The sequence below is a fragment of the Parus major genome, chromosome 28 (assembly GCF_001522545.3).
Source record: "Parus major isolate Abel chromosome 28, Parus_major1.1, whole genome shotgun sequence".
Classification (NCBI taxonomy): domain Eukaryota; kingdom Metazoa; phylum Chordata; class Aves; order Passeriformes; family Paridae; genus Parus; species Parus major.
This window is the reverse complement of record NC_031797.1, coordinates 549,593-562,308: the sequence shown is the minus strand read 5'-3', so window position 1 is coordinate 562,308 and position 12,716 is coordinate 549,593. Positions and strand designations below refer to the sequence as shown.

The following is a 12,716-nucleotide window of genomic DNA, read 5'->3' as shown; positions in this document are numbered from 1 at the left end:
ATAGAGTGGTCCAGGTTTGTGGTGTAGGGTTGGGCAGAGTCAGATCTGCAGCCTCATGTATGGTCTCTGATGGGGAGTGGTTGTCTTCAGTGTCCTGAGCTTAACTAAGCAGTTCAGTAGCAGGTGTTTCTGGGGATTTGAGCTGAGGAAAGCACTGCTGAGATGTGAAAAATGTTGAACTGGAGCAGGCACTGATGATTGTTGCAGGGCTGATGTTAAGAGTGCGGGATTTGTCCTTTCTGCAAGTTTTAGTTGTGCCCTCAACTCATGGGCAGCTCATGGGCAACATGAGGTGAGGAGTTTGTGCCATGGAGAAAGCCCTTGTGTTTCTGCTGTTGCTTGATGTAATTTGTGATTTTTTGGGGGTTTCAGAGAATTAGTACAAGGCTGTGTTCCCTGGCTTATGTAATGCAGCAGAGCTCTGAACTGGTCATGTGTGTCAGAAGTCCTCTCAGAGTTCAGTTCTGTGGCTGCTGTTCATTCCCTCACAACTTCATCAGTGACCCAAGAGTGTTTGTTCTGGCCTCTGCCAGCCCTATGTGCTGGGTGACTGGGACAGAGTGGCTTAGAGAGCTGTATCCCTTCTGGAATATCCCTGTGGGGTCAGCCTGGTCCCCATCCATACAAGGAGGGAGGCAGTTTGCATCCTCACACTTGGTCTGATGATTGCTCTTTAATGATGCACTGTAACATCAGCACCACAGAGAACAAGGGGCTGCAGCTGGTCCTGTGTTCCTCTTGGTCCTGCAGAATGAAAGGGGAAAAGACACCGCTGCAGCTGCCTGGCACACTTCAGCAAGAAGAAAGCCAGACTGAGGGATATTGCCAGTGCATAAACTTGCAGTGAATGATTTGGAAGGTGGGGTCACCTGCTTAGGTTGGGGGCTGTGCTAGGCTGTGCCTCTGCCCCAGCTCTTCTTGCAGGGTTTGCTGTGAACCAGACAAGGCAGAAGACTGCAGATATCACTGTAATATTTCAAAATAACTTTATATCTTAAAAATAAACATCAGTATTAAAATACCAGTAAACAGAGTAGTGTATTAGGGAATGGCAGTGAGCGCTGTATATTAACTCCAGTGCAAAGCTGAGAGCAAGTTTCTGGGGAGGATTGTGGGGTTCCCCAGCTCAGAGCAGTCAGGCAGGGGCAGAAGTGGTGAGGCTGGGCCAAGGGGAAGGAATGAGGGGCACAACACGTTACCTTTGTGAAGGCTCAGAGCAGAGCTGCCTCCCCATGCAAAAACCTTTTTCCTCCTGGTCCTTGTCCTTACCCTATTCCCACCCTAGACACTGCTCACACACTTGCACAGACATGTTCTCTGACATACGTGTTCCCCTTTGCAGGTGCAACCTGTGTGCTCTGAGCATTCTGGCCCGTGTGTTTTTCCTGGTGCTGTCCTCAGCTACTTTCCTCCCTTTTGGGATGGAAAGTGGTCAGAGAGGGACTCAGCTGTGGGCTCTGGATGTCTGCACAATCTGTGGGACTGGCTAATTGGGGAAATGTTTAGGATGTAATTGGTCTCTCTCCCTTGGGAGAAGGACCTGCTCCCCTTGTGAATTATCAGGTAGGCAGGCTTAGTCCCCAGATGCATCCTTGGCCCTAAGCTCCTTTTATCACTTGGCTGCGACCCCAGCTGCTCAGAGGTTTTGCTCCCATTGAGCAGAGCAAATCAAATCCCAAGTTCATGCTGAACTTCATCATTTGGCCAAGCAATATAATTTTTTTGCTTTGAGTGCATGTGCTAGAAAAGAGAAAACAAAAACAACCACAACAGATTTCAGCCAAGAAAGGAAATGCTAGAAAAGAAGGGCAAGTATTTGAGTCTGGAAACAGCCCCTGTCCAAGGCAGCATTCCCTCTCCCATTGCTGCACAGGATGTGTGCCTGCTGAGCACCATGTCCCTGCTGAGGCCAGGACCCACTACTTGCTGTCCTGGCTCCATCACTGGCACTGCTGCCGCCTTGGAGCTGCCAGAGAACACAAACCAGGTGCTGTTTCTGCTGAGTTGGTTCTCTGCTGTTCCTCCTTGCTGAGGGCTCACAGGTGGTGCAGCTCTGGTGGTCGTGGCAGGGAGCAGAAGGGGTAGGGTGGCTTCTGCTCCCTGTGTCTCCTGCCCTTAGGTCACTTGGCTCCGGTCACTTGGTGGTGAGGTGGCCACGTGTGGGCTGCATCCAGTGGAGGAGATGGGCATGGGAGGCCCAGGGATGGTGCTTGTGATGGGACTAAAGCTGCAGAGTGGTTTGGCACAGAAGGGTGACAGGTGAGGGGATGTGAATCACAGGCCAGTGCCGATGGTTGCTCCTGGCTCAATCCCAAGGGCACTCTAAGCTGGTTTCTTTGTACTGCCAGGGCTCTTTGTGGCTGTTGGTGAAGTCTCCTGCTGCAATACAGCAGTCACCAGAGACCCCTCCAGTGACTCCTGGTCAGGGCCAGCAGGGCTGTTCTGAGCATGTGGCACCTGAAATGCTCTGCTTCTGCTCCTGCAGCCTCTTCCTGGAGACACTCATCTGTGTCACAGCCCTTTCTCCTCTCACGGGGAGCGGTGTGGTACTCACGGGTGCCTGCGCCTTTGTGCCGTTGAGATGGGCGTAGAGGAGTGCAGCGATGTCACTGTGACCAGCCTCCAGTGCAATGGCAACAGCATTGTTGCCATCCTAGAAAGTAAAGGAGAGCATGCAGAAAGAGGTTTGGGGACAGGACATAGCGTTGGCTGCCCCAGCCCAGTGATAGAACCTTACACTGTCCACGATGGAGATGTTGCAGGTGGGCTGAGCCAGCAGCAGCTTCACGGTCTCCACACGGCCGTGCTCACAGGCGCACATCAGCGCGGTCGAGCCCTCCTCGTCCTGCAGGTTCACGTCGGCACCGCAGGCGAGTAGGGCTTCCACCATCTCCTGCCGGCCGTGGCTGACAGCCAACATCAGCGCTGTCTGGCCAGCCTGCAAGGAAGGGACAGTGCCAGGCCACCCCTGCCCCTGCTGTGCTACCCACTTGTCCTGCACCACAGGACCACTGCTGAGACAGCCCTGCTGCCACGCAGGAGGAGCTCCTAAGGTGATGCACTCCTCATGCACTGACGCCTCCAGGTTTTGGAGCCATTGTCCTGCCCTTGGAAGAGCAGAGCATGGCTCTGGCATCTGGGAGGTGGGGGTGGGAGGGTCAAAATGTGGTGGCCCTCAGACCACACCAACCTGGCTGGCCTTGGCGTTGACGTTGCCCATGCTGAAGAGCCTCCTGACCACATTCATGTCCTCCTCCTGCTCAACAGCTGCCAGTGCTGCCAGCATGAGGGCAGTGTACCCAGCTTTGTTCTGGTGGTCCACATTACAGATCCCTGTGGGGGTGGGCAGAGGGGGCTCAGGATGCTGCACAGCTGGTGGGAGACATGGACCAAGCCATGTGCTTGGCTCTCCCTCACAGTCCTGACCAGGGTGCTGGGAGCCATCCCATAGGCACAGAACTGCTAATGGATCTCCCCTAGGAAATTTGGGCTGTGGCTACTTTGACCCCCACACCTATGAACAGGCATAATCCAGGGCAGCTCTCCTTGCCCCTCTGCTGCCATTGCCTTCCCCCTGTGCGTACATGGCCAGGACATGTCCTGGAGTACAGTGGGATGGTGGCCAGGGGATGTTTCTGGGGCTGGGGGGCACTGACCTGTATCCAGCAGCAGCCACACGATGTGGAAGTTGGAGTGGGAGACACTGTAGTGCAGGGCTGTGTTGCCATTCCCATCTGCCAGGTTCACCACGTGGGCCAGGAGAGCTGGTGAGACCTCAGCAAAGGCCAGGAGGTGGTTGGCAACTGTGTCAGGGATGGACGACTTTTGGCTGGACAGACGAAACCACTCCTGGAGGACCAGGCTGCTGCTGGTGAGCTGTGGGCAGAGAGGGGCTGAGCTCCCTCTAAGCCTCTGCATGGCCTCGCACCCCGGCACCCACCCCCTGCTGCCAGTCCAGGTGGCGAGGAGCAGAATCCCTGCTCCTGAGGGGGTGGGTGAAGGCAGGACCCTGAACTGCCCAAACCCATGCTGAGCATGGCCTGAGCTGAGTCCACATGGGTTTGGGGGTTTCTGGGATGAACCGTGGAGCAAAGGGCTGTATTTTGGGGGAAGATGTTGAGCCAGGCTTTGGCACCTCTCTGAGTAGGGCCAACTCCGAGGGATGTCAGCAGGGGCTGGGCAAGCCATCCCACTGCAGCGCTCCACTCACCACCTCTTTACTCTTGGCAGCACCAGGGTGGCCCAGGTGGGTCTTGACAATGAGGCAGGCCTCCCTCATCCTGGGGCTCAGCTCAAACCTGTGGAGAGCATGAGGATGTCTGTGGTGTGGGGCTGCATCAACGCACCAAACCTGTGAGCTCCCCAGTGCCTATAATTCTCTGCAAGGTCCCCAGGGTGCAAGCTCCAGCCCACTGGCTGCACCCTGGCTGTTTCAGCCTCTGCAAGCTGCAACAGAATGGAGCCTTACTACGGATGTGCTTGTGCACGATTCACCCATTCTTAGACCACATTTTTTCCTTTTGTTGAAAAATGCTATTGAAAGCTGTTCGGTTTTTTTGTCCCACTCTAAACTATCTTCTGCAGCAAAGAGGCATCTGGGGCCTCTCATCCTTTCCTCAGCAGATCCAAGAAACTGGAAGGATTGTTTCCTGGTGAATGGTCTCTGCAGAAGCTGAATGGGTTCCCACTGGCAGCATTGAAACTGGGGCTGGGGCAGATGCCCCAAGCTGGCAAGGCCTGTGCCTTGGCTCCCAACTGTGCAGGGCCAGGGAGCTGGGAGCCTTCTCCACCAGCACTTACTTTTCCTTCACTTCGGGGGGCTCCAGCAGGGTCACATCACTCCCCTTGCACTCCAGTCTGGGCTCACACGTGTCTTCCCCAGCCTCCTCCTCTGAGGTTTCGGTCTCTCCCTGCTCTGAACTGTTGGAGCTGTCGGCTGAAGCCTTCTCAGAGGAGCTGTTGCCTTCTTCCTCCTCACTGGATGTGCTCTCATACCTGCACAGAGGGAAGATACTCAGTGGCAGCACAGCACCAGCTTGGCCCCCTTCAGGCCCTGCCACTGGCCCCAGCCCAGGACAGGGATGCAGGGGACCAGGATTGGCTCACAGGGGTGGCAGGAGCCCCTCAGCACGTACTCCCCATTCAGCACGCCCACAAACTGCAGGCTCTTCTTGCTGCCCTCTGCCTTGCTCTGGGGAGGACCATCCCGCTTTTTCATGATGGACTTCAGGGCTCCTGCAGGGAAAGAGATGGATGTCAAGGGCCAGTGAACAAGAATCATGGAATTTTAGAATCATGGAATGGTCTGGGTTAGAAAAGACCTTAAAATTCATCTCAGTTCAACTCCACTGCCATGGTCAGGGACACCTTCCACTAGACCAGCTTGCTCAGAGCTCCATCCAACCTGGCCTTAAACACTTCCAGGGATGGGGCATCCACAACTTCTCTAGGTAACCTGTGCAAGGGCATCACCACTTCATGGTAAAGAATTTTTCCCAATACCTAATATGAACCTACTGTTTTGAAACCACTCCGCATTGTCCTGTCACTACATGCTCTTGTAAACAGTCTCTCCTTTGGGCTAGCCAAGCACCCCAAACCCACCAGACCTCTGGCCAGGCATGGAAGAGACATGGGCAGCTGCTGGAGCATGGGTAGCATTGGCCCTGCAGGCACTGTCCCCAACAAGGCCATCCTCTCCCTTCCTGCAGGAACATTCCAAGCCAGACCCTGATGTCATCCCTGGTGACACTCACCTGCCGCAGGGATTGGGGCAGCTCCACTTTCCTGTGCTGGGAATGCGTCCTGGTTGCTGTGTATTGTCTCCAGCACAGCCGGCCCAGGGGCTTGGCTGTCTGGGCACACCCTCCCCGCTGCTCCTGTGCCCAGCGCTGATGAGCTACTCAGGCCATCACCCAGGCCAGGCTCCATCACCTTGCCCACACCAGGATCCTTCTCTTCTCCTGCCAGGACAATGCTGCCCACATCTGTCTGGCTGCCCTTGTCATCACAGCTGGCAGCTGAGTCGGGTCCAACTGCCACGTCCCGCCCATCAGGGTGGCAGCCCACGGCAACGCAGGAGGTCGGGGGGCAGCACTCCACACCTGCCTCTGCCGTCTCCGGGGGGTCACCAGCTGCCTGGCTCTGTGTCACTACCACAGCCTCCACCAGTGCCTCGGCCATCTGTGGCTTGGCCATCACCTCCTTGTCCACCTGCCCACGGGGCCGGCGGGCACACACCTCCAGCCGCAGCTCCTCCAGCTCCCGTGTGGCCTCCTGCAGGTGCCCCTCCATCAGGGTGATCACCTCCTTCTGGTGCCCCACCGTCTGCTGCAGAAGCTCCAGCTCCCGCTCCGTCTCAGTGGCCAACCCCAGCGAGGACTCCAGCACCCAGACAGCCACATCCTTGCGTCCCCGTGTGCCGCTGTCTGCCGCGTCCCCGCTCTCCTGCTGCGACCGGTAGTAGAAGACGGCATCTGTCATGGCCCGATCCTCACCCACTGCCACAGAGCAGCAAGGCCTCTCAGCCGCCCTGGGGCTCTTGCCTGGCCAAGCCCTGATGTTCCGCTCTGGCACAGCCAGCTTCTCTGTCAGCTTCCTCAGCTCTGCAATTTTGCTCGTTCGCCCCCTCACTGGCTCTGCTTCACTCTCTGGCCCTGTGCGGGGTGCTTCCTCACCCCCTGCCCCTGCCTCGGAGCCAGAGGGGTGACACAATGCCTCGCCAGGCTCTGCCGACAGCTTCTCCAGCAATTTTGCCTTCTCCCTCTTCAACTCGCAGATCTGCATCTCCAGGAGTGGGATGGTTTTCACCTGCTCCTCCAGGTCCCGGAGCTGCCGCAGGGCTGCGGCCATCTGCTCTCGCACGTGCTGCAGCGGGGCCGTGCTGAGCCCCGCAGCCGGAGTGCTGCGTCCTGAGCTGCCAGGGCTCACCCGGCCCCAGCCCCCCTGGCCCTCGGTGCCCACTGGTACCCAGAGGGGTGGCTGGCCACTGTGGGAGGGAGCACCAATATCCTGCAAACGGCCCTGCTCCTGCTCCAGCCTCCTGCTTGTCTCCAGCAAGGTTTTCTCCACACGTGGGTTTGGCACAAGGCACTTGTGGGTGGGAGGTGGGAGCAGCCGTACTGGTGGCAGCGAGATGGTGTGGGAGGTTGGCTTGCTCGCAGGCTCCAGGGGTGCTCGGCTGTGCTGGGACAGCAGCAGTGCAGTCCTGCCCTCCTCGCTGGCCATGGAGGTGAGGGACTCGGTGGAGGTCCAGGTGCTGGTGTGGCTGCTGGGGCTGCGCAGGGTGCTGGGTGGTGGACGGGACCCTTTCACCCTGCGAGGCAGTGGCACTTTCTTGAGTGTTTGGCCACTTTCAATATCATCAACATATTTCAGGAAATCAAGATCCAGCAGGAAGCCATAAGGGGTTTCCACAGAATACGAGCTCTTCTCTCCATCATCCTGGTCCCGGTACAAGAACGGGCCCCCAAGATCTGCAGGAGGAGCAAGGATGGTTAGGCAGGGACCTGATGGAGACAGGCTTTTCCAACTGGGCTATACTGGAATTCACAGCCTGCAGGCCCCTCTCCTCCACAATGTGTGATGTGTTTGTCTCCAGCACCCTCAGTGCCATAGGGTATCACAGGGCACGCAGTCCATGTCAGGGTTGGTGCCGGAGTGAGGAACTCCATTGGGAAGGGATGGGACAATTCAGCCCTGCCACCACCCTTGCACCCCTTCTGCTGTCACTACCTGGTGACACCCCTGGTCTCTTTACCTGGGAGGTTCTGGTTCAGGGGTGCTGGCTGAGCCATCTTCTTCTCAGAATGCTGTTGACCAGAGGACCATCAACCTGAAACAACAAGACCACGTTCAGCCAAACCTTTTGACCCCAGAGCTGCTGAGTCCCAGGCAGCCACACTGCTCAGACCCCCACCTGGGGAGAGCCCTGTGGCTGGCCCCACCATCTGCCAGGTCTCCTGGCCTCCCCCAGCCCAGGGCTGACACTGGAGCTGGTGGCTGGGCCAGCATGTGGGGCTGGGATTGTTTGTACACTTAAGGAATGCTCTATAGCTCAGCTGGGATGGCTGTGCTGCCAGCTCCCAAGGGTCATAAGCTGGAGCTTGGCCATACAGTGGGAGCAGGACAGGAAAAAAAAGAAGCTGAAACCTGTATAGGTGCAATACTCAGTTTGAAGTTTGCTTTGGATAAAAGGAACCGATGCTTTGGCAGAGCCACGTGACTGCAGGGAGCTGCCAGCATCTGCCAGTGCTCGGTATGATGCCCATTCTCATCACCCAGGGTGTTCCACAAGGCCTCAGGGGTGTCCTAAGGGGCTGATGACCCCCAGGAGGGACCTGACTGCTTTTCCCTGTCCATAATGGGGGATCAGGCAGAGGGGAATGAAATGGGAGCCTGATTTTTCCAGTCATGGACACACTGGAGGAGAGCCAACAGGATACGGCTGTGGTCCAGAAGTGAGCTCATGGCTGGAGGTGCTACCAGCTGTGAGCAATGAGCTAGGACCTGCTGCAACATCTGGCAGCATCTGGATTCTGGGGCCCAGGTGTAAAGTGCTCCTGGCAGGAGCAGGACGGGACAACAGCACCTTGGGAGCACCCATTGCTGCTGTGCATGGCATCAGGGCTCTGATGGTTCTGTCCATGGGGCACAGGTGGCCATGAGGCTGAGCAGCTGTTGGTGGGCAAAGCATTTGGCACTGGGCTATTTTCAGAAGAAAGCAGGGGAGGAGGAATGCCACAGAGGAATGGTGGCTTGGGCACAGCCCTCAGGGAAGCTGAGGCTCAGTGCTACCCAGGGAATGGCAAGGGACATGGCCTTGGCTTCACAGAAACACCCACATCCGCCCCTCACGCTGACGTTGCAGCCACTCTCCAGCCCCGGTGCTGGCCCTGTGGAGCCAGCAGAGCAGCTGTGGCAGTGCCAAGCCAGGTTTGGGCTGGGCACTGTGGCAGCCTCCACAGTGCCCAGGGCTGGGGGCTGAGTCCAACTGGGCAGAGATAAAGCACTTCCCACTAGTCATCAGGAGGGATTCTGGGGCTGTCCTACTCCTCTGCCAACCCACCCACAGCCGATGCACATCCCAAATTCCACCTCCCTTGGAATCACCCCACCTTTGAGTGGGAACCCATTCCACCTTCCCTGGGAACTTCCCAGCTCCATGCTGGCATCCACCATTCCCAAGCTGCTGGCTTCATGCCCAAGAGGGTCCACACATCCCCCACCTTGTCTAATCCCTCCCACCATGGGAAAACTTTGGCTTCCTCCTCTGCATAGCCCTTGCTGCTGGTAATTAAACAGTGCTGGGGCCAGGACAAACTTCCCGCTGGGCTCCACACATGTTGTAAATCAAAGAGGAAGAGAGAGCAACAGGAGCCAGAACCAGTGGGTGCGTTTCCTAGAAGGGAAGTGGCCGGCAGCTCCCTTCCGCCACTCGGCCTGGGTATTGTCCTGCCTGAGGACAGGAAAAGCCTCCTCTGCTGAGGCCTGGAGACCTCCCACACCACTCCAGCACTCTTTGCACCAGCACTGCACTGATGTCCCCTCCACTGAGCTGGGGACAGGCTGCTTGTCACCTGCCACCTCCTATGGCCCCTTCAGCCAATGTCAGCAGCTGCATCCCAACTGTGGGGGACATCCTCCCACTGCTTCCAGACCCCATTTCTTTTGGTCTGACAGGATGGGCTGGACTAGGGCAGGAGTTTCTGTATTCACCCAGCTCCAAAAAAGGTGATGGGACCTGCCAGCTCCAAACCATGTCCAAGTGGCTCCAGGGACCCCATGATGTTCAAACCCTCCTACAAGGTGCAAACCAGACTCCTCAGTTTGTGTAAACTGTCCCTGGGCTGGGGAAGAGGTGTGGGGCTGGATTGGACAAGTGGGTGCAGACAGTCTCGGTGTGCAGCAGGTTGATTCCCCACCCCCTTGGCCCAGCCACTCTCAGCACCAGCCCTGGCTTCCACAACCATGGCACCACTCAGGCAGTTGCCCTCCACTTGGGCTGAAGTCTTGCTGGGGCTAATTGTACCAGTCACTTTGGTGCCAAAGGCTGATTTTCAGCAGCTTCAGCTGCTCCCTTGGGCACTGGTGGAGGTTCCTGAAGGGGCTGGGCACATGGACCTCTGCAGGGAGCCCTTACATGATCCCAGGTCTCTTTGGAAGCAACGAAAGTGCTGTTTCTAGCACTGGAATTTCAACAGAAAAGTTGATGGTACAAGCAAAGGACTCGTAGGGAGGCTTGGGACTGAGGGAAGAGGAGGAGAATGATGCACAGGCACCCAACCACCCTTGTGTAGGCAGGGCTATGCTTTGCCCTGGGCTCACACCTGTATTTTCCCCTCATGCTGTTGTACCAATGCCAACATGGGAAACCTGGGGCTAAAACTGGAGCTGCTCTGCTCAATACAATACAATAAGAAGTCATGTCAGGGATGAGGGAGGCTGGGCACCTTGGCACAGCCCAGGTACCACCCGGTCCTCATGCCCCAGCCCCAGCTGCAGGCAGCACCTTGGGATCACTGGCATCATGGGGTGATTTTCCCTTGGGACTCCCAAGCTCCTGCACTGGCAGAGGAGAGGTCTGGGGGAGCTGCTCCTAAAGCTTGAGACCTCTGTGGCCTTTCCCTCCCCAGGGGCAAAGCTGTAACAGCCCTCAGCCCAGTTCAACCACCTGCTGCAGTGCAGTGTGAGCTGCTCCACCAGCAGGGCTCTCCTCCTGAGCCAAAATACTGAGGTCATGAGGAATGTGAGAAGAACAGAGTCCAGAGCAGCCCTGGCCAGTGCAACTTGATTTATCTCAGCCAGGCATGCTTCCCTCATAGCAGCACAGGCGATAAGCCCTGAAGCTCGGAACTGAGGCTGTTCCAAAGTTAAAGGGAAACCACTGAGAAAGCACACTGCTTCCTCCACTGCCAGCAACCTGCCAGGATTCAGTCTCCTCACACACAGCCAGCTGTCACACGTGCTTGTCACCTGCAGTGTTACCTGCCAGCCCTGTGGCTGGGTGCAGCAGGAGGTATCCAGGGCTCATGACACAGTCCTGTCCCTGTCCCCTGCTGCAGGGGTGTACAGAAGGGCCTGTGACTATTTGCCCAGGCCACCTCGGCCATGCTGACTATGCTGGATCTGCTCCTGGAGGAGCTGGAGCCAGGTGGGATCCCTGACCCAGGGAGAGAAAAGGAAATGCTTTGATCATCTCAACAGCCTAATTTCAGGTTGGACTGTTATTTCTGGAGTTGTTGTCATCGATGGCCTGGCTAGTTGGGAGGCCAAGGGGGCTACCCAGGCTCTGCACCCGCTCCAGCCCCTCAGGGACCTCCCTGAGCTCACACACAACAGGTGTAGAGTCCACACACAGGCTTACCCACGTGGGGATCAACTCTACGAGCCCCCTCACACCTACAGCACTACAGGCTCCCTACAGCTTCACTAGAGAACATCAAACCCCTCACCACAGCTGCCCACCAGCACTTTCCACCAACTACACCTGATTTTCTCAGGGCTGCTTACAATGCACGGCACCAGCAGCGACGGCCCGAGCTGTGAGGAGGGGCTCAGAGATGAAACTAAATTTACACTCGGGGAGCCCAGATACAGCCGGGGTACACACACAGCACTATGCACAACCCCACGGTGCGATCTCCAAGTGCACAGAGGAACACCCCAAACCCCGCAGCACCCCTGTGCCCGTCAGCACCCCAGAGGGGCCTGCAGCAGCCTGGGGTGCCACGTCCCACAGCAGACCCAGCCCGAATAGGTCCCCAGGACCCTCTGGAGTCCCCAGAACCCGCAGCCCTGCAGTTCCCCAGCTCCCTGGGGAAAGCATACCTCAACCTCATGGGTTCCCGGCACCCCTGGAGGATCCCCAGCGCCCCGGGCTGCCAGCAGCACATTCCAAGCATCCGCACGTCGGGGCGACAGCTCGTCCCCAGCCCAGGGAAGCCCGGGGACCCCCGCCGCCGCCAGCCGGAGTGGGAGAGTTCCAGCCCGGCCCGGCCCCGCTCCCCTCCCGTTCCCGCCGCCGGCGCCGCTCGGGCGGAGCCCCCCGGAGCGGCGGATTCCGGGGCCGCCCCCTCCCGCCGCGGTCCCGCCGCGTCTGCGGGGGCTCCAGCGCGGCCCCTCGGGGGGCCACGGGCGGCGGCGGCGCGGGGCCCTGCGGGGGCCGCCACCGGGACGAACCCCCACCCTGCCGCCGCCGGGCCCGCCCGTCCCGTCTCGCCCGGTCCCCGCCGTCCCTCACCGTGCTGCCGGCTCCTGTGCTGCAGCCGGGACTCAGCGCCGGGCCCGGGACTCTCGGGCTGCTCCGCGGCGCCGGGCAGGGCTGCCCGCCGCAGCCCCGGGCCGAGGGCGGGCGGCAGCGGGAGAGGCCGGGGCGGGGCGGGGGCGGGCAGGGAGCGGCCCCGGGCCCGATGGGACGGGCACCGCCCCCGGCCGCTCGCCCCGCGGCCGTCCCGCTAGCCACCCCTCCGCGTGGGGAGGGGATGTCGCTGTCCCCGTGGGCGCCCGGGGTGGGATGTGCCCCGTTTCTGTCACCTGGGGGAGGGGTGTCCCCTACCCTTGTCACCCCCAGGTCCCCTGTCCTGATTACCCTGGGGATGGGATGCGTCTACTCCAGTCACCCTGGGGACGGGATTCTCCCTAACCTGTCCACATGGAGGATTGTCACCCTGCAGAAAGGGGGATCCCCTGCCCGCATTACCCCGATGCTGGGGTAC

At 58.7% G+C, this 12,716-nt stretch overlaps 1 protein-coding gene across 2 annotated transcripts; it reads right to left on the bottom strand.

The window, feature by feature from the left end:
• Positions 1 to 963: 963 nt before the first annotated feature.
• Positions 964 to 12,360, bottom strand: KANK3 (KN motif and ankyrin repeat domains 3). 2 transcript variants are annotated; one of them, XM_015651922.2, is made up of 10 exons: positions 12,242 to 12,360; positions 7,760 to 7,834; positions 5,757 to 7,475; positions 5,136 to 5,235; positions 4,801 to 4,995; positions 4,211 to 4,298; positions 3,657 to 3,876; positions 3,191 to 3,333; positions 2,738 to 2,938; positions 964 to 2,653 (listed from the first exon to the last, which is right to left on the bottom strand). In XM_015651922.2, exons 2-10 carry the CDS (start codon positions 7,794 to 7,796, stop codon positions 2,423 to 2,425), a joined length of 2,934 nt encoding a protein of 977 aa, XP_015507408.1. In that variant the 5' UTR covers positions 7,797 to 7,834; positions 12,242 to 12,360; the 3' UTR covers positions 964 to 2,422. The 2 variants fall into 2 exon arrangements, with proteins under 2 accessions (XP_015507408.1, XP_015507409.1); XM_015651923.3 differs by lacking the exon at positions 12,242 to 12,360 and adding an exon at positions 11,830 to 11,922.
• Between the last annotated feature and the right edge of the window lie 356 nt (positions 12,361 to 12,716).